Below are 24924 nucleotides of genomic sequence, written 5' to 3' on the forward strand. Positions count from 1 at the left end.
TGAAAAATCATTCCCAGCTCATAATGTCCTGTGTCCATCTACCTTATAAAAATTCAATTTGAATCATGACTTCTGGTTCTCAAAATTGTCTGTGAGGAAGCTCCTGAGGGTCAGACACAGAGACCATGGGAGGGTCATATGCCATCAGCAGGAACTTTAGTTTTTCTTTAGGGAAACAACGTGAGGGTCAGAGAAGGAGACTGAACAAACCCCACCTCCCTATCCCAACTGGGAAAGTGACGCTTCATGTAGATTTCACAGCACTTTGGGTCAGACCAGGAATCACTCACCAGTCTGCAAGCCACCAATCTTGCAGGACATAGGCAACCTGGAGCAGAAAACAACAGTCACTCATACACTGATATTACTGAACCCTCACACCCTGCTCACTAGGATGGGGGATGGAAAGACTCCAGAACACAGAGACGGTTCTTCTGGCTCAGGTCTGTGCCAAGCCCCACACCCCAGATGACCACAGGTCAGGGAGGGCATGCTACATTTTAAAACCTTTAAAAGATACCCCCTTTTCCCTAGAAAACTTTGCTCTCTACATATAATGTATTTCAATGCAAATCCAAGTGGACTGCAAAATGCAACAGTACAAATGTTGGGATTCTTCCAAGGGAAAAAGCTTGACAGGTACAGCAATGATCAGTTTTCAGTGTCAGCTTGGTGAGGTCAGTCTCCAGTGATTCAACCAAACACCCATCTAGATGTTGTTGTGAAGTGTGTTGTGGATGTGGTTCACACCCATCATCAGAACTTCAGTAGAGGAGATCACCCTAAACACTGTGGTGGCCTCATCCAGTCAGATAAAGGCCTTAAGAGCAAAACTCAATCCTTCCTATTCCCGGAGGAAGAAGAAATTCTGCCTCAAGACAGCAGAGTCAGGTCCTGCCTAAGGTTCCAGGCTGCAGGCCTGCTTTTCTGATTTCAGGTTCACCTAGCAAGATCCCACAACCTCACGAACCAAGCCTTGGAAACATATCTCTTAATATACATATTAAAAATAATAAAATAAACATGGTTTGAATTAGCACATAGGTATCAAGCTGAAAGCACAAACCAAAATAAATGTTATTTACCTGAGCTGCAACATTCATTAGAATAAGGAAAACGATGATGAACCAGTGAGCACCAGCTCTGAAGCAATTTTTGTAGATCTTAAAACCAACCATTCCTATCGAACAGCTCTCCAGTGATGGTATAGCCTGTATATTCTCAGTCTGGGAGGGAAAAATGGCAATGAGAGACAAAATTTTAAATAATGAACCCCCAAGTTTCAAAAGTTAAACAATGCCATCCATTGCAAAGCTATAGGAAAATGGATTCATCTCATACAGTTGCAGGAGTGCAAGATGGCACACCTCCTACAGAGCAGGATGTGGGAATATCTAGTGAAAACATGTGTACATTGACCCTCGGATCCAGCCATCCTATTCCTAAGAATCTATTAGAAACAAAGAAACATCATTCACATAAAGTTATTCATTGTTGAAGGGCTTTGCTTAAAGTTGATCATGACTCTCAGCACATGCACACTATACTTGATTCAAGTATAAGTGCAGAAGCTTGTTCCAAAATAATACACAAAATTATATGGAGCTAATGTATACTTCTAGATTATTTGTGTCACTCAAGAATGGAAACATAAAATGTACCTGGGCCTCAAAATATTAACCTAATACAGTAAACTGAGTTCACATAGAGAATTGGAGTAATGTGAGTTTGGATCTCAGGGGACAAGCATGTGATCAGAATTTATTTGGTTCCTGAAATTTAGAGAGTGATTCCTGAGTGTAGGGATGTGAGGAAGACTAATCTGAACACTTATCAGAATCATCCAGGCTCTTAGGTCCGGATAGTGAGGATTTGTATATAGAGGAATACCTGTGTATGTTTTTAAGGAAGATCTAGTGTGTTTCTGTCTGGAGGACTTAAGATGCATTATAGAGTCATAGGAGCCTAGGATGTCCTCTGCTCTGTCCTGATCACTGAAAATTGAAGGTGGGTAAGATGTGGTTCTCAGTCTTGAAGGATAAGAAAGGAAGATGGGAACTAACTCCAAAGTGTCTGCTGAGTGATGGGTCCTTTGCACAGGCTACCTCTGGCCTATCATAAACCATCTGATGATGGAGCAAAATACTACTATTAGTCACCTGCAGGGCCAGAACATTCCTACCTATAGGAAAAGTAGCTGATTCAGTGTGGTCACAGAAGGACTCACTCTAAGGGGGTCTTCACATTAAACCTCTGGATGTATAAGGGAAGTTGGAGGCCACCAGAGTAAGTAGGATATAACTACAGTAAATTGAAGGGTTTTCACATCATTATGAGCCACATAAGCTCATAAAGTCATAGCAGTACATCTGCTGCTGGTCTCCATAAGATCCTCCATCCTACACCCAAGGGAGAACCCCAAGCAGGGAGCAATTTAATTCTACCAAGTCCATGGAATAAGGTCTTGGAAACTTAGCATCTACTTTGGGACAAACAAAGATGTCATGAGAGAAGAAGACTGAAGGTCCATGAGGCCACCAAGAAGAGACAGACTAGGGCATGTTGCAGGATGAGAAACTCACATCTTTGTCTTCTGGAGTTGCATCTTTCAATGAGGGGCTGGAAGACTGTAGTGACTGAACTGAAGACTCAGAGGAGGACCAATTCCTCAGAGTGGAAGTTCCTGGACCTGGAGATGGTTCAGCCTCCTCATCCTCGTTTGTCAAAAGGATATCTTCAAAATCTATCCCAGGTTTTGGAAATTCAGCATAAATTCCCTTTTGCACCATTCTTCCCTAAAATAAAGAATTTGAGAGGAATACATTTGCATTTGAAAATATTAATGTGGTCTAAATACTAATCAAGAAAAGTTAACTGGGTTTAAATTACAATTTTCCTAAGAAAATAATCCTTAGGAATGGAATTCTGGCTGACAATTCTAGTTTGGTTCAACTCAACACAGAACTGAGCATTCTGTTCTCTGACAAAACCTGTGTTAGGTATTGAGGAATATGAAAGAAATGAGTGCTTGTGTGTTAAAATGTAGGCCATTAATATAGTTACCCTGGGCACGTACGAAAGTAAGAAGCATGGAGGTTGGTGTGAGGATCAGCAAAGTCTCTATAGACAACATGGGAATTGAGAGAAGCCTTGTGTGAGAAGCAGAATTTTAAAAAACAGTCAACTGGGAAGGATATTCTAGGAAAGGAACTTAAATCTAACCCAGAGGTGGACACAAGCACATCTCCATAGGTAAGGGTCATTCATCAAACATTCATTGACCACTGTCACTGTCATAATATCATGTGTCCACCTGGAATAGGATGTATAGGAACCAGCTCTGGACAGAGAACCCATGAGCTGTGTCTTCATGGTCTTTACAACTATCCCACACACTCAGGAAGTTCCAAACTGAAAATTCAATATTTTACCTTATAAAATAGCTCATAAACAAGGAGGCCATGAGATTGGTGGCTCTAATGTTTTGGAAGCCTATGCCAGTAAACCAAAACCTAAACCACAATCCATGCACTCAGATCCAAGAAAAATTAAGAACAACCAATCATAAGAAGCCAACACAACTTCCCTAAATCAGGCAACTAGCAAAGCTATGGCCAATCTAATGTTCTTTGAACATATGTGGTACATCATTGCGGTTTCCCTCTCTTACAAAGTTATAGAAAATAATGTGCAAAGTTTTCACTATTTCTGACTCCATGAATCAAAACTCGGCTGATTCACTTAGAGGCAAACAAAATATTAGGCAAAATCCCAGGATGAAAAACTAACCAAAGGAGGGCATGTCTGGCTGAGGCAGGTCAGGTGGAAAGAAGGTGGCCCAGCATCCTCACTGGTAGCCCTGTCAATCCACACTCTGATGTGGTGCCTTGGGAGAAACCCAATGAAGCCTTTGGGCAACATCTGATACTGCAGAGTTAGTTATTCATGATGCACTGTGTCTTGTTCTACTTGGGAGGAAAAAGTCATCAGATCAGATCAGTCATTCAGTCGTGTCCGACTCTTTGCGACCCCATGAATCACAGCACGCCAGGCGTCCCTGTCCATCACCAACCCCCGGAGTACACCCAGACTCATGTCCATCGAGTCAGTGATGCCATCCAGCCATCTCATCCTCTGTCATCCCCTTCTCCTCTTGCCCCCAATCCCTCCCAGCATCAGAGTCTTTTCCAATGAGTCAACTCTTCACATGAGGTGGCCAAAGTATTGGAGTTTCAGCTTTAGCATCATTCCTTCCAAAGAAATCCCAGGGCTGATCTCCTTCAGAATGGACAGGTTGGATCTCCTTGCAGTCCAAGGGACTCTCAAGAGTCTTCTCCAACACCACAGTTCAAAAGCATCCATTCTTCAGCGCTCAGCTTTCTTCACAGTCCAACCCTCACATCCATACATGACCACAGGAAAAACCATAGCCTTGACTAGACGAAACTTTGTTGGCAAACTAATATCTCTGCTTTTGAATATGCTCTCTAGGTTGGTCATAACTTTCCTTCCAAGGAGTAAGTGTCTTTTAATTTCATGGCTGCAGTCACCATCTGCAGTGATTTTGGAACCCAGAAAAATAAAGTCTGACACTGTTTCCACTGTTTCCCCATCTATTTCCCATAAAGTGATGGGACCGGATGCCATGATCTTCGTTTTATGAATGTTGAGCTTTAAGCCAACTTTTCACTTTCCACTTTCACCTTCATCAAGAGGCTTTTGAGTTCCTCTTCACTTTCTGCCATAAGGGTGGTGTCATCTGCATATCTGAGGTTATTGATATTTCTCCCGGCAATCTTGATTCCAGCTTGTGTTTCTTCCAGTCCAGCATTTCTCATGATGAACTCTGCATATAAGTTAAATCAGCGGGGTGACAGTATACAGCCTTGATGAACTCCTTTTCCTATTTGGAACCAGTCTGTTGTTCCATGTCAAGTTCTAACTGTTGCTTCCTGACCTGCATACAAATTTCTCAAGAGGCAGATCAGGTGGTCTGGTAATCCCATCTCTTTCAGAATTTTCCACAGTTTATTGTGATCCACACAGTCAAAGGCTTTGGCATAGTCAATAAAGCAGAAATAGATGTTTTTCTGGAACTCTCTTGCTTTTTACATGATCCAGCGGATGTTGGCAATTTGATCTCTGGTTCCTCTGCCTTTTCTAAAACCAGCTTGAACATCAGGAAGTTCAAGGTTCACATATTGCTGAAGCCTGGCTTGGAGAATTTTAAGCATTACTTTAGTAGCGTGTGAGATGAGTGCAATTGTGAGGTAGTTTGAGCATTCTTTGGTATTGCCTTTCTTTGAGATGGGAATGAAAACTGACCTTTTCCAGTCCTGTGGCCACTGCTGAGATTTCCAAATTTGCTAGCATATTGAGTGCAGCAGTTTCACAGCATCATCTTTCAGGATTTGGAATAGCTCAACTGGAATTCTATCACCTTCACTAGCTTTCTTCATAGTGATGCTTTCTAAGGCCCACTTGACTTCACATTGCAGGATGTCTGGCTCTAGGTGAGTGATCACAGCATCGTGATTATCTGGGTCGTGAAGATCTTTTTGTACAGTTCTTCTGTGTATTCTTGCCACCTCTTCTTAATATCTTCTGCTTCTGTTAGGTCCATACCATTTCTGTCCTTTATCGAGCGTATCTTTGCATGAAATGTTCCTTTGGTTTCTCTGATTTTCTTGAAGAGATCTCTAGTCTTTCCCATTCTGTTGTTTTCCTCTATTTCTTTGAGTCATACACCTTTTTAAAATGAGATTAACACTTTCTATTTTGTATCTGTAAGATGCAAGAGGAAATGACTAGTGTTAAAAATATAGCAATTTCACTCAGCAGCCGAGGACTAACAATTCTGAAGGGTTTAAGGGGTAGCCATCCACTCTCTGCTGTTAGAAAGGGACTAGACAAACAGGAAGGATAGACTCCAACTCATCCAGGGGTGCTCACCAGTGGACAAGTCATTCCAATAGTACTAAATGTGGGGATGGTGTCATCAATAGAAGCAATCAGAGAATACCAAAACATCTAGGGATGAGCTAAATAATGTTGAGGTTTTACAAACTACTATCACTCCCTCTGGAGAAGGCAATGGCACCCCACTCCAGTACTCTTGCTTGGAAAATCCCGTGGATGGAGGAGCCTGGTAGACTGCAGTCCATGGGGTCGAGAAGAGTCGGACACAACTGAGCCACTTCACTTTGACTTTTCACTTTCATGCATTGGAGAAGGGAATGGCAACCCACTTCAGTATTCTTGCCTAGAGAATCCCAGGGATGGGGGAGCCTGGTGGGCTGCCGTCTATGGGGTCGCACAGAGTCGGACACGACTGAAGTGACTTAGTAGCAGCAGCAACTATCACTCTCTCTGTACATGGAATTAACTGCTTTTGAGCCTGAGAAATCGGAAACCCCTATTGCTGGAGGAGTGGAAAAGAGCCAACACATGGAACTGCTTCTAGAGAAGTAGAGGTGCTATATTTTAATAATCTAACTTGGAGCAGAAATTCACCTCGTAAGTGAGAAATCTGACTAAGGCCTGTTGGAACAGACATGGGTTAACAAAGGAGGTGCTGAGGTACAGAGGCAAACAAGCCAAGGACTGAAGCATCAAACAACCACTAGGTCTGAAAACTTCTAATCTTCAGCCCACCCTCAATTACATCAAGTGCAGTGGATTGCATGGTGTCCCCCTAAAAAGATATGATCAAGCCCTAAATATGACACCAGTGAATGCCGGGGTCTAGCCCCAGCTGATCCAGGGAGTTCGAAGCGGGGACGGCATAGGTGAGGATCAGGATACAATAGCTTCAATTAGATATTAATTAGAGATATAAAGAGTAATAGAATGAGGATAGCTCAGTAGGAAAATTCAGTGGAGAAAAGAGGCTGAGTAGCTTGGTTTACGTGGGAGACCAATAAAACTTCAAGACAAGAAGCTTGCACCACTTACGTAGGCTGCAGGCGTCCTTCCGTTCTCCCGAAGGAGAGAAGACACTGAGGCCTCCCCAGTCGGATCTTAGAAGCCCAGGCAAAATTAGTAAGCTTGGTGGGTTCCATGCTCCAGATGGAGACTCAGCCAGAGTGAGAGAGAGAGCAACATGGGCAGACCAGTCTTTCGAGGAACTGATCCCAATCCTTTATTTTCCATGGTCTACTTTTATACACTGAGATGTTATGCAAAAGTCACGCGGGGTCAGCAGTCCTGACTTTTATCAAAGTCAGGTGCTTCATACAAATATATATAGAGGTCTTAGGAGTGTTACATTATCTTCTGGCCAGGGGGCCTGCTGACAATTTATGACCCTCTCCTTTTGACAGCGGTCAGTCAACCAGGACACTTATTTCTCCAGGGGTGATTATTCTTAAAACAGACGCCACCCAAACAAAGTTACATTCCTATAGGGTGAGGGTGTAGTGGGTTTTAGTTAAGGAAAGAATTTACTTAGCCTAAGGTCTATTGTGATTTATATCAAAGGTTAGTACTTATTTCTTCTATATATTCATTAATGTGTGTAAGGGCAGGGGATGTGGAGTCTTAGCAACAAACATTGGCTCAACAAATGAAAAACCCTTCACCAATACAATTTCTAATCAGCCCATTATACTTATACTAATAGTTTTCTAACTTTTCTAAGGAACCTGTTTTTAGAAGGTTTAAAGCATCTTGTGCCTCTCATAGTTGGGAGGCTGTGAGCAATCACATGTGGCCAGGCGAGCCTGTCAGGCAGGCTAGAGAACCTTCAGAGGAGTTTGTAGGTTGAAACACTCCTATTACACCCAGGAATTATTATTAACTGGAGCTCTAAGTTAACTCCTTCTCCAAAAGAGGTGGTGGGGGACAGCCTCCATAAAGTCAGAGGTGTAGGTGAGAGCACAAGGTAGCAAAGTAGGCAGACTCTGGTTATGGGGGTAGATGCTCGAGGATTTCCAGGGGGACTCCTGAGGCTCGATGACTCTGTTTATGGGGGTAGATGCTCGAGGATTTCCAGGGGGACTCCTGAGGCTCAATCCCGCCTTTGCGTATGTCGCGCCTCCTTCCTCATGACCTTTGCCATGGGCGGAGTGCCTCACGCCGGCCCCCAACAGGTGAACATGACATTATTTAATGGAAACAGTCTGTGTAGATGTGATGAAGTTAAGATGAGGTAACACTGGAGCAGAGCAACCCTAAATTCAATGTGACTGACATTCTTATGAGAAGAGAAGAGACCCAGACTGACATGGGGACAATGGCCATGTGACAAGAGAGACGGAGACCACAATGCTGCTGCTGGAAGCCAAGGAACACAAAGAAGGCCGGCAAATGCCAGAGGCTGGAATGAAGGATTGTCCCCTGGAGCCTTCAGGGGGAACACACTCCTGCCACACCTGGATTTGGGACCCATAGCCTCTAGAACAGGGAGACAATAAACTTCTATTGTATTAAGTCACCCCGTTTGTGGTGCTTTGTTACAGTAGCTCTAGAAACTGACATCCTAGCCTGAGCCTGTATTTCTGCCTTCCCAACATTACTAAGATTTCAAATTGCTTCTGCTGTTGCTCCCCCAGCAAACATGGAAAGAATCTTTTAAATCCCACATCAGACCACCTCCCTCCTCTGCTCTGGACCATCCAACGGCTTTAATTCCACTTCCAGGCCTGCTGCCCAATGCTTGGAAACCAGCTCCCTCCTGTCCCCCTGCTCACTCTCCTCAGACATGCTGGTCTTCCTGCCATTCCTCCAAACTGCCAGGTCAGCTCCTTCCTTAGGAACCCCTGCCTCAGATCCGCTTCCCCAGGTGACTCCATGGCTCCCACCTTCATGTCACTCAGAGACCATGAGGCACCAGATCCTTAGGGAGGTAGCCAGGATGTCACATCTTCCCCTTAAGAACAGGAGCCCCATAAAAGCAAGGCCTTGTCTTCCTGCTGCACAGGCTCCCACACGTTTCAGGCACATAGAGACCTAGGCAGGAATACCAGCAATGGGCAACACCAGCAGAGTGGGCATCTCTGACCAGGGTGCTCAGCACACAACCTCGCTTCTAGTGCTAATGGAAGATGATCTTCAGGCAAACTGCACATGACATCACATGTGTACAAACAGGTCTTAGTATTTCTAATTTCCAAATACTAATATACTTTGACTTAATTTGTGGAAAGTGAAAGTGAAGTCACTCAGTCGTGTCCGACTCTTTGCAACCCCTTGGACTGTAGCTTACCAGGCTCCTCTGTCCATGGGATTTTCCAGGCAATAGTACTGGAGTAGATTGCCATTTCCTTCTCCAGGGGATGTTCCCAACCCAAGGATCAAACCTGGGTCTCCTGCATGGTAGACAGACACTTTACCTTCTGAGCCAAATTTGTGGAAGAGGAAATAAATGTTCTAAATAAAATAGCATCATTATCTTTAAAAAAAGTTTCACTAGAAGTGATAATTCAGTGATTCTTCAGTAGCACTTTAATATACTTTAGGCTTTATGTGGCTTAGAGTGACATTTCTACAGGTCTTTTTATTCATCCTCAAAGATATGAATATCACCAGTTCTCAGAAAAAGGGGATATAACTGAGGGAGAAGAGGGTGTTTATCACATATCCAAGGAGAGTGATCTGCTTGGAGGATCTGGCCTTCAATACATCTGAGTGTGAGCAAGCTCCACAGACTTCTAGAAATTACTTACATCTTTCAGTATCAGAATCTGAGTTGCACCTTCTAGGTATTGCAAGTGATGCGTCACTAGAATTGTGATCTTCTCAGTCAAGAGTTGACAAATACACCTACAAATGTAAAAGGTACAGTATGAACAAAACACATTAATCGGGGTGCTCACAACTGAAAATTCGTAAATTGAAAACATGAGACAAAGACAAGACAGCCCTCAAAAATCTGTAAATACCAAATAAAACAAATTAAACACAAATATTTAAGTTGATGCAAAACTAACTTCAGTTTTTGCATTGTTGAAATTTGTCATTTGATTTCAGAATACATTCTAAATAAATATAGTTATGTTAAACATCATTTTAATGCTTATTTCTCACTTTATGTTTCTTTGATAATGACTTATTACTTGCTATTTATTTTATACTTCTTTATGGAAATGATGTTAGACAAAAAGCAAATCCAAGCGAGTTTCTTATTTGAGTTCAAAATGGGTTGAAAAGCAGTGGAGACAACTCACAATATCAACAACCCATTAGACCTAGGAACTGCTAAAGAATGTACAGCACAGTAGTGGTCAAGAAGTTTTGCAAAGGAGATGAGAGCCTTGAAGTTTAGGAGCATAGAGGCTGGCCACAGAAATTGACAACCACCAACTGAGAGCAATCATCAAAGCTAACCCTCTTACAACTACACAAGAAGTTAGGGAAGAACTCAACATCGACCACCAACTGAGAGCAATCATCAAAGCTAACCCTCTTACAACTACACAAGAAGTTAGGGAAGAACTCAACATCGACCATACCACAGTTGTTTGGCATTTGAAGCAAACTGGGAAAGGTGAAAAAGCTCAAGAAGTAGGTACCTCATAAGCTGATCAAAAATATTGTTCTGAAGTGTCATCTTCTCTTATTCTATGCAATAGCAATGAACCATTTCTCAGTCAAACTGGGATGTGCGACAAAATGTGGATTGTATATAACTGGTGATGACCAGCTCAGTGGTTGGAGCTCCAAAGCTCTTCCCAAAGCCAAACTTGAATCAGAAAAATTGTGATCACTGTTTGGTGGTCTGCTGCCTGTCTGATATACTACAATTTTCTGAATCCCAGTGAAACCATTACATCTGAGAAATACGCTCAGTAAATTGATGAGACACACTGAAAACAGTAATGTCTGCAGTACTGATCAACAGAAAGGGCCCAGTTCTTCTCCATGACAATGCTCAACTGCGCATCACATTACCAACACTTCAAAGTTGAACAAATTGGTCTATGAAGTTTTGCTTCATCTGCCATATGCAGATGACCCCTCACCAACTGACTACCACTTCTTCAAGCATCTTGACAACTTTTTGCAGGGAAAGTGCTTCCACAACTGGTAGGAAGCAGACAATGCATTCCAAGAGTTCATCAAATCCTAAAGCACAGATTTTTATGCTACAAGAATAAACAAACATATTTCTCATTGGCAAAAATGTGTTGAGTGTTTTGTTGTTGCTGCTGTTCAGGTGTTCAGTTGTGACTGACTCTTTGTGCCCCTTTGGACTGAAGCATGCCAGGCTTCCCTGACCTTCACCATCTCCCGGAGCTTGCTCAAATGCATGTCCACTGAGTTGGTGATACCATCTAACCATCTCGTCCTCTGTCATCCCATTCTCCTCTTCCCTTCAATCTTTCCCAGCATCAGAATCTTTTCTAATGAGTCATCTCTTCATATCAGGTTGTCAAAGAATTGGAGCATCAGTCCTTCCAATGAATATTCAGGACTGATTTCCCTTAGGATTGACTGATTTGACTCACAAGAGTCTTCTCCAACACCACAGTTCAAAAGCATCAATTCTTTGGCACTCAACTTTCTTTATGGTCTGAATTTCACATCCATACATGACTACTGGAAAAACCATAGCTTTGACGATACAAACCATTATTGGCAAAGTGATATCACTGGTTTTTAATATGCTGTCTAGGTTCATCATAGCTTTTATTCCAAGTAGAAAATGTTTTTTATTTGCATAGCTGCAGTCATCATCCACAGTGATTTTGGAGCCCAAGAAAATGAAGTCTGTCACTGTTTCCACTGTTTTGCTATCTATTTACCATGAAGTGATGGTACCAGATGTCATGATCTTAGGTTTTCGAATGTTGAGTTTTAAGCCATTTTTTTGTCTCTCCTCTTTCACCTTCATCAAGAGGCTCTTTAGTTCCTCTTCACTTTCTACCATTAGGATGATGTCATCTGTATATCTGAGGTTGTTGATATTTCTCCTGGAAATCTTGATTCTAGCTTTTGCTTCATCCAGCCTGGCATTTCACATGATGTACACTGCATATAAGTTAAATAAGCAGGATGACAATATACAGCCTTGATGTACTCTTTTCCCAATTTTGAACCTGTCCACTATTCCGCGTCCTATTGTAACTGTTGCTTCCTGACCTGCATGCAGATTTCTGAGGAGGCAGATCAGGTGGTCTGGTATTTCCATCTCTTGAAGAATTTTCCACAGTTTATTGTGATCCACACTATCAAAGGCTTTAGTGTATTCAGTGAAGCAGAAGTAGATGCTTTTCTAGAATTCTTTTGCTATTTTTGTGATCCAACAGATGTTGGCAATTTGATCTCTGTTTCCTCTGCCTTTTCTAAATCCAGCTTGAATATCTGGAAGTTCTCGGTTCATGTACTGTTGAAGTCTAGCTTGGAGAATTTTGAACATTACTTTGGTACTGTGTGAAATGAGTACAATTGTGTGATAGTTTGAACATTCCTTGGCATTGTCCTTCTTTGAGATTGGAATGAAAACTGACCTTTTCCAGTTCTGTGGCCCCTGCTGAGTTTTCCAAATTTGCTGGCATATTGAGTGCAGTCCTTTAACAGCATCATCTTTTAGGATTTGAAATAACTCAACTGTAATTCCATCACCTCCACTACCTTTGTTTTTGGTGATGCTTCCTAAGGTGCATTTGACTTCGCACTCCAGGATGTCTGGTTCTAGGTGAGTGATTACACCACTATGACTATCTGGGTCATTAAGATCTTTTTTGCAAAGTTCTTCTGTGTATTCTTTCCACCTTTTCTTAATATATTCTGCTTCTGTTAGGTCCACACCGTTTCTGTCCTTTATTGTGCCCATCTTTGCATGAAATGTTCCTTTGGTATCTCTAAGTTTCTTGAGGAGATCTCTAGTCTTTCCCATTCTATTGTTTTCCTCTATTTCTTTGCACTGATCACTGAGGAAGGCTTTCTTATCTCTCCGTGCTATTCTTTGGAACTCTGCATTCATATTGGTGTATCTTTCCTTTTCTCCTTTGCCTTTCACTTCACTTCTTTTCTCAGCTATTTGTAAGGCTGCCTCAGACAATCATTTTGTCTTTTTGCATTTCTTTTTTTGGGGGATGGTTTTGATCACCGCCTCCTGTACAATGTTACAAGCCTTTGTCCATAGTTCTTCAGGCACTCTATCATATCTAATTCATTGAATCTATTTGCCAATTCCACTGTATAATCATAAGGAATTTGATTTAGGTCACACCTGAATGGTCTAATGGTTTTCCATACTTTATTCAATTTAAGTCTGAATTTGGCAATAAGGAGTTCATGATCTGATCCACAGTAAGATCCCAGCCTTGTTTTTGCTGACTGTATAGAGCTTCTCCATCTTTGGCTGCAAAGATGTTGATTGTAGTGGCCCCTAATTTTGATTAACAAAGATGTGTTTGAGCTGAGTTATAATGATTTCAAGTTCATGGTCTGAAACCAAAAGTACATTTGCACCAAACTAATACAAGTCAATGATTCTCACAAGATCCTGAAATTCATTAGCGGCAAACTTGAATCTTGCTCTGCTAAAAAATTCTAAAAAGTATTCCAGTAAAATAGGCACCAATAGCTAAATTACTTTTTTCTTTAAAAAACTCAGCTTAACAATTATTTACATGTTTCATAATGGAAAACAATTAACACTGATATTCCAAATCTTGACTGAACTAAAACACTATCTTATTACTATATAGGAATTAGAGAAAGACTCATGTCGTATAAAATGTGTACATTTTTCTTAGATAGTTTTCAAGGTGATTATTTATGATAGATGAAATACATTAACAACAAAAAAACTGACAGGTTTTTGGTAACCTTTGCCAGAGTACATTTTCTAGAAACTTCTCAAATAGTATCAGATAAAAAAAGAAATCTAACGTTGCCTCCATCAGTCTTTGTAACATCCCAGTCCCACACAGGAAGGAAATATTTTTTTCATTAGGACTGGACACCCTCCAAACATAAAAATGAAAGAATAGAATCCAAATCACAGTGGGAATCATCCAACAGCTCAGAAGACACACCAATTCTCTATAGCCAAGACATGTGTATGAACAGGCTACCCAAGATGGCTGCTCTCTTGCTTTCTTTACATCTCCTGCTTGACCTAGTGCCTGCTTCACCTACACCTACTCACATGACTGACCTTTCTACACACTTGCCCCAGAGCCTAGCTAATGATTATTCTAGCTTTAGATCAGAACCCTCTACTATTCTTATTAAAGGGGAGGGAAGAACATGGCCCTCTGCTGGTTTCCATGGTAACAGAAGAGCCAATCTAATGTCAATTCCCCTGTAACTAGTAATCTTCCCTCCCCAACTATGTCCCCACTAGGAGCACAGACTGCTGCTATGTCCTGCCCTGCTCCCCACCGCACACAGTGGGGTGCTGGTTAGGTCCTTGCTTCAGACATGGAAGCTCACCCTAGTCATTAAACCAGTTGTGTCTGTGGTGTTGACTCCTCACTCTTTCTTCAGTCTAGCTGGGCAAGCACAGGCCTAGCAGGCCAGCAGGATGCAGCCCAACAATCCCCCTCACTTTCCTCACTTTCACTTCAAAGTGAAAGTGTTAGTCACTCGGTCATGACTGACTCTCTATGACCTCATGGACTATAGCTTGCCAACTTCCTCTGTCCATGGAAGTCTCCGGGTAAGAATACTGGAGTGGGTTGCCATTTCCTACTTCAGGGGATTTAACCCAGGTCTCCCGCACTGCAGGCAAATTCTGTACCATCTAAGCCACCAGTGAAGCCCAACCTTGTTAACCCCTCAATCTGCTCCTCCATTTTAAATGCAGACCCCTAGGAACTCAGCCCCAGTCTCATCTCACAGGGTTTACAACTCCTCCAGGGAAGCGAGTAGCTAGGTCTGGGGCCCCAGTGATCATAGATGGGGTTCCACGCAGGTACTTTGGGAGCCTAAGCTCCTCACAGAGCAAATCTCAGGAACATGGACCAGAGCTCAGCCTGCTGAGTGAGTCATGTGGAGAGTCTGGAGGCAGCAGACTGCAGCTCAGTCCCTCTCACAAGCCTGATGACGTTGGACAAGTGACTAAACCTGTTTCTTCATCTCAGAACAAGGTCAGTGACAACTCATCCACACATTCTGAGAAATCAAACCACCAATCCACTCAGTAAATGTCAGCTTCCTTCTCCACTCCTCCCTAACCACAAGCGGCCATATGCTTTGGACTCAGGAAGAAAAGTCCCAAAAGGATACTTTGGGCTTTTTTTCTTTGTATTTTTTTTAATTGTATTTTATACTAGAGTATAGTTGATTAACAATGTGTTAGCTTCAGGTATACAGCAAAGTGATTCAGTTATACCTACACATGTATCTATTCTTTTTCAAATACTTTCCCCATTTATGTTACTGTAGAGTATTGAGCAGTGTTCCCTGCTTTAGAGAATACAGTAGGTCCTTGTTGAATATGTATTTTAAATATAATAGTGTGTACATGTCAATCCAAAACTCACAAGAGGACACTCTAGACACTGGATCTATAATCAGAAGCAAGGGACCAGGATGTTAACACATACACCTCATTATGTCCAAAAAATTTCATTTATTTCTTTTGACATGTCTGAGTTCAATATTTGTACCTAAGACCTCTGACTGAGTAAATCTCTCTTCAGACTTAGTACTAAAGCTTTTAAAAGTGAAATTTCTTCTCCTTAATATAAAAGTACCTGCCAAAAGTCCCTTAAAGTGGATTTTAATCAAATCTAGTGGGTTGCTCTGTCCAAGGTAGTGTGTATGCTTAGTCGCTTCAGTCATGTCAGACTTTGCAACTGCATGGACTGTAGCCCACTAGACTCCTCTATCCATGAGATTCTCCAGGCAAGAATATTGGATGGATTGGCACACCTTCCTCCAGGATCTTCCCGACCCCGACCAAGGGGTAGAACCTGAGTATCCTGGCAGATTATTTAATGCTGAACACCAGGAAGCCCATGTTCAAGACAGACCAACTCAAATGTTGTAAAATGGTTTCTTCCATTTTACATGGTAACATTCCATTGTGATTGAAGTAATACAAATCATTACAATGAAGTTATCAGTTGATGACCTTGAATTTTTCCCAAATAATGCTTTTTTATCCAAATCTCTAGGAAAATCCTCATGATGCCAGGAGGGTAGGGGTGAGGAATCCTTGTCATAGCACTAACACCTGTCACTGAACTCATGACAAGCCATTAGGCACTTCTCCAAGGGAAATTCACCAAGTCATGATAAGGAGAGGGTAGGAAAGGGAGGTCAAGATCAGAGAGCTGGAGGCCCTGCCACATGGCAGTTGCCTTGCTCTCTTGTGTTCTGAAACAATCAATGCCACTTTGCACTTTTTTTATTGTGGTAAAATATAACATGGAGTTTACCATTTTTAGGTACATGGTTCAATGGTCTTAAGTACATCCACATGGTTGTGTAGTCGTTACCATCATCCATCTGCAGAGCTCTTTCGTCACCCCAACACTAAGCACAAGCTACACACAGACTTTGGTGGAAGCCAAACCCCCACAGTGGATGTGGAATCCCAGCTCCTTGTGTCCAGAGCTCAGAGTTCCTCACACATTTCCCTGTAACAACCGCTGACTCTGTTGAAGTCTCTTCACTTTGCTATTCTGGACCTGCTGTACGTCAATCATGTTGCCCCAGAATTAAACACGTTAACATAACATGTTAGCCATCAGTAAGGCAGTCATTAATACTTTAGAATTTGGTGACAGACTTTAAAGAAGTAATTAAGTTACCCTTAATTAGGTTGGGCCTGATGCACTCTGACCTTAGAAAGAGGAATCTAAGACATAAGCACAGAGACTCGAGGATACAGATGAACAGAGGAAAGACCATATGAGGACACGGCAAGGAGGATTCCATCAGGAGTCGAGGACAGAGGTCTCAGAAGAAACTGAACCTGCCCACAACACCTTAAGCCTGAGCATCCAGCCTCAAGAACTGTGAGAAAATTAATTCCCATTGTTTAAACCCTCCCACACTCCATCCATGACAGCCTGCTACAGACTAGGCATTTGTGTCCTTAATACTCATTTGCTGAAACCTAATCCCCACTGTGAAGGTCCTGGAAATAGGACAGTTGGGAGGTGACCAGGTCATGAGGGTGGAGCCTGCATGAATGGGATTAGTGTCCATATAAAAGGGACTACACAACTCCCTCACCCTTTCCCCACATGAGGACACAGGAATCGTGCCCTCACCAGACGCTGAATCTGTCAGCACCCTGAACTTGGACTTTCCCAGCCTCCAGAACGGAGATAAATAAACTGTTACTTCTAAGGCGCTTAGGGTCTGGTATCCTGTGAGAGCAGCCTGGATGAACACAATCCCAGCAAACTAACACAGGACCTGAGAGTGAGAATTTCCAAACTGCTTCTCTCTGGCAAACAACGCACCCCCTAAGGCAAGGACGTGTCTGCTGTTCTCCTCACAGCCTTGCTTCCTCCTCCCTCCACACCTGTGTTTCTACTCTTCTTCAGCAAAAGAACTGGATACTCTTCTCAGCCTCCACACACCTGCCCAGCCTGCAGGCCCCCAGGGCACTTCCCGCCCAGCCCAGGGCACAGGAATCTTTTCAATTTCACTGAAAGCCTACACCTGCCACTTCTGCTTTCATTTAGCATTTCTTATCCTGCAGCAAAACCCTCTAAACTTTGACTCTGCTGACCTTTTCCCAGGCATCCCTCTTAACAAGCTCCACATAGAGACAGGTTACTCAGAGGCAGGAATGAGAGCTGGGCATCCTAGTCTCCCTTATTCTACATAGTGGGGGTCCTTCCTCTCTCCTGGCTGACTGCCCTTCTTGTAAACTAAGAGGTTTTGTGCAGGGCATCTGTAAAGGGCAGCAATCTCAGTATACACAGCAGGACATTGATAAGTGCAGCTGGAAGGCTTATTGGCTTTAATGAGGTGAACAACAGCAAGGGAACTAACCATGGGGGAGATGTTGAGGATGTTTTAGGAAAAAAAACAAGCTCACAAAGCTTTCAAAAAAGCCAGTCTAGACTCCATAAGAGGGCTTAGTCAGTGTGTGTTAAGGACACATTTTACATAGAAAAGCATCAGAGTTGTTTTACATTAATCACTGTGTGGCCAGCCAAGAGCCACTGACAACAAGTTCTAAATTCCAGAAACAGGAATGAGAGTTAAGACTCAAGACTTTTTTAAATTCAAGTTGACCCCACATTGTGGATCTGAATATTAATTCTAGTAAGCATCTATGAAGCAATGTGAAATGATTGAAATAATATTCAGGTGTGGAATAAATCATCCTCAAATTCTATTAAGATTTTATTACTAGACTTAATAAAGGTTTTATTTCCAAACTGAGAATAGTAAGCATAAACCAACAAGGTCTTTCCATGGAAGCCCTATGTTAGTACCGAAAAGTTCGCTTCTAATGTGCCTTTAACAAATAATGGAGGAAAAGAACCAGCAGTCAAGTACCAGGTTACCAAGTCCTACTCTCTGATTTAAAAAGTGTACATCATCTTTCTTCTTCCTGGGGTCTGGGTCCATCCACAGTGTCTGTTATCAACTGCAGGTCACAGGGGTAAATCTCCCATATATCCCTCACTCCCTAAAGCACAGACCCACTGTCTTCCATACACTAGAAGCACCTTCTGTATGTTCCTGTCCTAACTTCATCATGATACAAGATTTCTCTATGATGGATCTTCTGTGGCAGGAAGGAAGGGGAGAAAGGAACACCAGGGCAGAGTGAGCTGAGTCTCCTGAAGCACCAAGTCTTTTCTGAGCTCTCTTCCCTGATCTCTATGGGGTTCTTGGAAAGAAGAAATGACAGAAAACAGGAGCAAACTCACTGTTCAAACAAGTGTCTGCTGACTTCTGCATCCACTGCACTGAGCGGATCATCCAGGAGGTAGATGTCTGCGTCCTGATACACGGCTCTAGAAAACAGAGAGAGATGTCAGGAGAGGACACTTCACACTCCCTGGGTCTCATCTCTGAATCATGATGGCGTCCAACAACTCCAGGTTCATTCTAGGAGCCCAGGGAAAGGACTAAGACCCAGCTTTACACAGGCCCACCTGGTGAGCGGGATCTGTGTGCTTACATTCACTAGGAACCACGGAGAAGGAGGGGCAGGATGGCAACTTAAGCCCCATTTACCTTGCAAGGTTGATCCGGGCTTTCTGCCCTCCACTCAGTGTGGTTCCTCTGTCTCCTATCTCAGTTAGATCTCTATCCTCAAAAGACTGTAAATCCTATATGGAGATAGAAAAAGGGTAAAAGTAAAAGATTTAAAATGTGTTCTACTACCATCTTAAACTTTTAGCATTAGTTCTCCATACAAGTATTTAATCAACATACATTCATGCTCAGTTGCTAAGTCATATCTGACTCTTTTCTGCCCCATGGACTGTAACCAGTCAGGCTCCTCTGTCCATGGGATTTTCTGGGCAAGACCACTAGAGTGGGTTGCCATTTCCTTCTCCAGGAGATCTTTCCAACCCAGGGGCTGAATCCATGTCTCTTGCATCTCCAGCACTGGCAGGAGAATTCTTTATCACCGAGTCACCTGGGAAGTCACAGCAGTGGGTATATATCATAGTGACTAAACTGTAACCAAGAATATTAAACAAAACCTCTGTGTTTTATTTGTTTTCATTCTGTCATTTTTCACAGCAGCTATGCACTGGACCATTTTAACAAAGATTTATTGAGGACTTACTGTATGACAGGCATTGCTGTGGGCACAGTGAATTCAGTTTTGTTTTTTTTTTTTTTTTTGAATTGAGTTTTGAGGAAACAAAGCGCCTAGGGTTTCTTTCCATGATGGAAGATGGATAGTATGGAAAATTAACCTGAGCACAAGTACTGAGGACAAGAAGGAAAAGGAAGCTGCTCAGGAGGATGGAGAGTGAAGGAGGGAAGAGAGTCCACACTGTGGGGGGCAGGCTCCGTTGAGAGGGGGTGTGAGCAGATCTGGAGGGGAGCTCAGGCAGACCTGGAGAGGCTGCTCCTCACAGAGGGAGGGGAGAGTGCAGCGGCCACAGGGCAGATGCCTAAGGTGTTCAGGACAAGCAAGGAGGCCAGGAGAGCAGGAATTGATTAAGAATGAGGGGGGTGTGAGCAGAGACAGAGCAGGAGGAGCCTGGGGTCACTTCAATAAAAGGTGGAGGTGGGTGACAGGTCTGGTCTGAAGTTTTTAAGGAGTCACACCTGTGCTTTATGGAAAACAGTCAGGGGGGATGGGTGAGGGTGGATACAAGTGAGAAGGCTACTGAAATAATCTAGGCGAGAGATGACCATGGTCAGGACCAGAGTGAGAGCAGCAGTAATGGAGAGAGGGGTCACACTCCAGACACATGTTAAAGGTGGAACTGATAAGACCTGCTGAAGGGATGGGTGTGGGTATAAGAGAAGAGGACTGTGGTGTCTGGTACATGAGGAAGGGGAAGGGCAGGTTCTCCATTTACTGAGTTGGGGAAGATGGTGGATGCAGGTTTAGGAGACTTTGCTTGTGGACAAGCTGAGATGACCTGTTGGTGATGTCATGGTGCAGCTGAACATGCAAGTGTGAACGTCTGTGCTAGAGGTACAGGTGTGAGAGCCGGTGGCCCATGGTGAAGGCACAGAACTTATTTTATCAAGAAATGAGTGTGTCTTAAACTGAACATTTTGCTGATCTCAGCCTCAGCATTCCACTTTCAGAGAAGGGATAACACCTGGCTCATGTCTTCACAGTGATACTTAAGGCAAGTGACAGAGTGACAGACAAGGTCTGCTCAAGAAAGAGAGTATAAAGAGCAGGCTGGATAGGAAAAACCAAAAGGAAAGAAACAGTGTGCTCAAGGGACACCTAGCAGATCAGCTGGACTAAGTAGACACTTGTCTATAGAAGCAGGAAAAACTCAAAGCTAAAAAGGAAATGAAGTTGTAACTTGAGGATCTGGGAAACAATCCAAAGTTACCTTTGAATATTATTTAAGGAGTAAATAGACAAGTCAGTCTATATTCCCCAGGGTACTGGGGGAAAAAAAAGAATAGATGACAAGAACATTCCCAAAATGACAAGATAAAAATCAGGCCTAAGTTATGCAGCATTATATTAGAAAACTTCAGTTCAGTTCAGTTCAGTTGCTCAGTCTTGTCCAACTCTTTGCGACCTCATGAATTGCAGCATACCAGGCCTCCCTGTCCATCACCAACTCCTGGAGTTCACCCAGACTCACATCCATCAAGTCAGTAATGCCATCCAGCCATCTCATCCTCTGTCATCCCCTTCTCCTCCTGCCCCCAATCCCTCCCAGCATCAGAGTCTTTTCCAATGAGTCAACTCTTCACATGAGGTAGCCAAAGTACTGGAGTTTCAGCTTTAGCATCAACCTTCCAAAGATATCCCAGGTCTGATCTCTGTAATTATCACTTGGCACATCCCAACATAGACAGAGTTTGTTAGAAGTTTATCCACTAAACCCCTCAGGCATCAACCTATGATGCACAGCAGTACCTCTCTGCAGATGAAGCCCTCACTTCTCTGCCTGTACTTTAACAAACCTGGGGAGAAAGCAAGTAGCGGACCAGTTCCTCCATGATAAACAAGTCCTTTGCTCTCCCTAAGTCTCATTTGGAAATGACCAGAGATCATTCTGTCGTTTCTGAGATTGCATCCAAGTACTGCATTTTGGACTCTTTTGTTGACCATGATGGCCACTCCATTTCTTCTGAGGGATTCCTGTCCACAGTAGTAGATATAATGGTCATCTGAGTTAAATTCACCCATTCCAGTCCATTTGAGTTCGCTGATTCCTAGAATGTCGACATTCACTCTTGCCATCTCTTGTTTGACCACTTCCAATTTGCCTTGATTCATGGACCTGACATTCCAGGATCCTATGCAATATTGCTCTTTACAGCATCAGACCTTGCTTCTATCACCAGTCACATCCACAGCTGGATATTGTTTTTGCTTTGACTCCATCCCATCATTCTTTCTGGAGTTATTTCTCCACTCATCTCCAATAGCATATTGGGCACCTACTGACCTGGGGAGTTTCTCTTTCAGTATCCTATCATTTTGCCTTTTCATACTGTTCATGGGGTTCTCAAGGCAAGAATAATGAAGTAGTTTGCCATTCCCTTCTCCAGTGGACCACATTTTGTCAGATCTCTCCACCATGATCCACCTGTCTTGGGTTGCCCCACAGGCATTGCTTAGTTTCATTGAGTTAGACAAGGCTGTGGTTCTAGTGTAATTAGATTGACTAGTTTTCCGTGAGTACAGTTTCAGTGTGTCTGCCCTCTGATGCCCTCTTGCAACACCTAATGTCTTACTTGGGTTTCTTTTACCTTGGGCGTGGGGTGTCTCTTCACAGCTGCTCCAGCAAAGTGCAGTAATCCAAGTCTATGCCCCAACCAGGAATGCTGAAGAAGCTGAAGTTGAATGGTTCTATGAAGACCTACAAGACCTTTTAGAACTAACACCCAAAAAAGATGTCCTTTTCATTATGGGGGACTGGAATGCAAAAGTAGGAAGTCAAGAAACACCTGGAGTAAAAGGCAAATTTGACTTTGGAATACGGAATGAAGCAGGGCAACGACTAATAGAGTTTTGCCAAGAAAATGCACTGTCATAGCAATCACCCTTTCCCAACAACACAAGAGAAGACTCTACACATGGACATCACCAGATGGTCAACACTGAAATCAGATTGATTATGTTCTTTGCAGCCAAAGATGGAGAAGCTCTATACAGTCAACAAAAACAAGACCAGGAGCTGACTGTGGCTCAGATCATGAACTCCTTATTGCCAAATTCAGACTTAAATTGAAGAAAGTAGGGAAAACCACTAGACCATTCAGGTATGACCTAAATCAAATTCCTTATGATTATACAGTGGAAGTGAGAAATCAATTTGAGGGCCTAGATCTGATAGATAGAGTGCTTGATGAGGTATGCAATGAGGTTTGTGACATTGTACAGGAGACAGGGATCAAGACTATCCCCATGGAAAAGAAATGCAAAAAAGCAAAATGGCTGTCTGAGGAGGCCTTACAAATAGCTGTGAAAAGAAGAGAAGTGAAAAGCAAAGGAGAAAAGAAAAGATATAAGCATCTCAATGCAGAGTTCCAAAGAATAGCAAGAAGAGATAAGAAAGTCTTCCTGAGCAATCAATGCAAAGAAATAGAGGAAAACAACAGGATGGGAAAGACTAGAGAACTCTTCAAGAAAATTAGAGATACCAAGGGAACATTTCATGCAAGGATGGGAACAATAAAGGACAGAAATGGTATGGACTTAACAGAGCAGAAGATATTAAGAGGAGGTGGCAAGAATACACAGAAGAACTGTAAAAAAAGATCTTCACGAGCCAGATAATCATGATGGTGTGATCACTGACCTAGAGCCAGACATCCTGGAATGTGAAGTCAAGTGGGCCTTAGAAAGCATCACTATGAACAAAGCTAGTGGAGGTGATGGAATTCCAATGGAGCTATTTCAAATCCTGGAAGATGATGCTGTGAAAGTGCTTCACTCAATATGCCAGCAAGTTAGGAAAACTCAGCAGTGGCCACAGGACTGGAAAAGGTCAGTTTTCATTCCAATCCCAAAGAAAGGCAATATCAAAGAATGCTCAAACTACCGCACAATTGCACTCATCTCACATGCTAGTAAAGTAATGCTCAAAATTCTCCAAGCCAGGCTTCAGCAATACATGAACCATGAACTTCCTAATGTTCAAGCTGGTTTTAAAAAAGGCAGAGGAACCAGATCTGCTGGATCATAGAAAAAGCAAGAGAGTTCCAGAAAAACATTTATTTCTGCTTTATTGACTATGCCAAAGCCTTTGACTCTGTGGATCACAATAAATTGTGGAAAGTTTTGAAAGAGATCGGAATACCAGACCACCTGACCTGCCTCTTGAGAAATCCGTATTCAGGTCAGGAAGCAACAGTTAGAACTGGACATGGAACAACAGACTGGTTCCAAATAGGAAAAGGAGTCTGTCAAGGCTGCTTATTTAACTTCTATACAGAGTACATCATGAGAAATGCTGGACTGGAAGAAACACAAGCTGGAATCAAGATTGCCGGGAGAAATATCAATAACCTCAGATATGCAGATGACATCACCCTTATGGCAGAAAGTGAAAAGGAACTAAAAAGCCTCTTGATGAAAGTAAAAGTGGAGAGTGAAAAAGTTGGCTTAAATCTCAACATTCAGAAAACGAAGATCATGGCATCCCATGATCCCATCAGTCCCATCACTTCATGGGAAATAGATGAGGAAACAGTGGAAACGGTGTCATACTTTATTTTTCTGGGCTCCAAAATCACTGCAGATGGTGACTGCAGCCATGAAATTAAAAGATGCTTACTCCTTGGAAGGAAAATTATGACCAACCTAGATAGCATATTCAAAAGCAGAGACATTGCTTTGACAACAAAGGTCCGTCTAGTCAAGGCTATGGTTTTTCCAGTGGTCATATATGGGTGTGAGAGTTGGACTGTGAAGAAGGCTGAGCACTGAAGAATTGATGTTTTTGAACTGTGGTGTTGGAGAAGACTCTTGAGAGTCCCTTGGACTGCAAAGAGATCCAACCAGTCCATTCTGAAGGAGATCAGCCCTGGGATTTCTTTGGAAGGAATGATGCTAAAGCTGAAACTCCAGTATTTCGGCCACCTCATGTGAAGAGTTGACTCATTGGAAAAGACTCTGATGCTGGGAGGGATTGGGGGCAGGAAGAGAAGGGGATGACAGAGGATGAGATGGCTGGATGGCATCACTGACTCAATGGACGTGAGTCTGAGTGAACTCCAGGAGTTGGTGATGGACAGGGAGGCCTGGCATGCTGCAATTCATGGGGTCACAGAGTCGGACATGACTAAGCGACTGAACTGAACTGAACTGAACTGAAATCTCATTTTCCTCTTCTACAGAATGTGCGGCAGAAACCAGAATCACTAAATTCAAGAATG

General features: G+C 42.8%; 1 protein-coding gene across 2 annotated transcripts in view; it reads right to left on the reverse strand.

Annotated features, from left to right (window-relative positions):
- Positions 1–24924, reverse strand: part of LOC133258049 (ATP-binding cassette sub-family C member 4-like) — a 656993-nt gene that overhangs the window by 82835 nt on the left and 549234 nt on the right. Inside the window, exons 12-17 of one of the 2 annotated variants that reach the window (XM_061434382.1) lie at positions 19111–19205; positions 18801–18887; positions 9666–9762; positions 2583–2795; positions 1086–1226; positions 291–328 (exon numbers count right to left, since the gene is read on the reverse strand). The exons of the other annotated variant lie outside the window; for it this stretch is intronic. Coding sequence (XP_061290366.1) covers positions 291–328; positions 1086–1226; positions 2583–2795; positions 9666–9762; positions 18801–18887; positions 19111–19205 — 671 coding nt within the window. The remainder of the gene's footprint in view (positions 1–290; positions 329–1085; positions 1227–2582; positions 2796–9665; positions 9763–18800; positions 18888–19110; positions 19206–24924) is intronic. 2 annotated transcript variants of the gene reach the window in all.

The sequence above is a fragment of the Bos javanicus genome, chromosome 12, assembly GCF_032452875.1.
Source record: "Bos javanicus breed banteng chromosome 12, ARS-OSU_banteng_1.0, whole genome shotgun sequence".
Taxonomy (NCBI): Eukaryota; Metazoa; Chordata; class Mammalia; order Artiodactyla; family Bovidae; genus Bos; species Bos javanicus.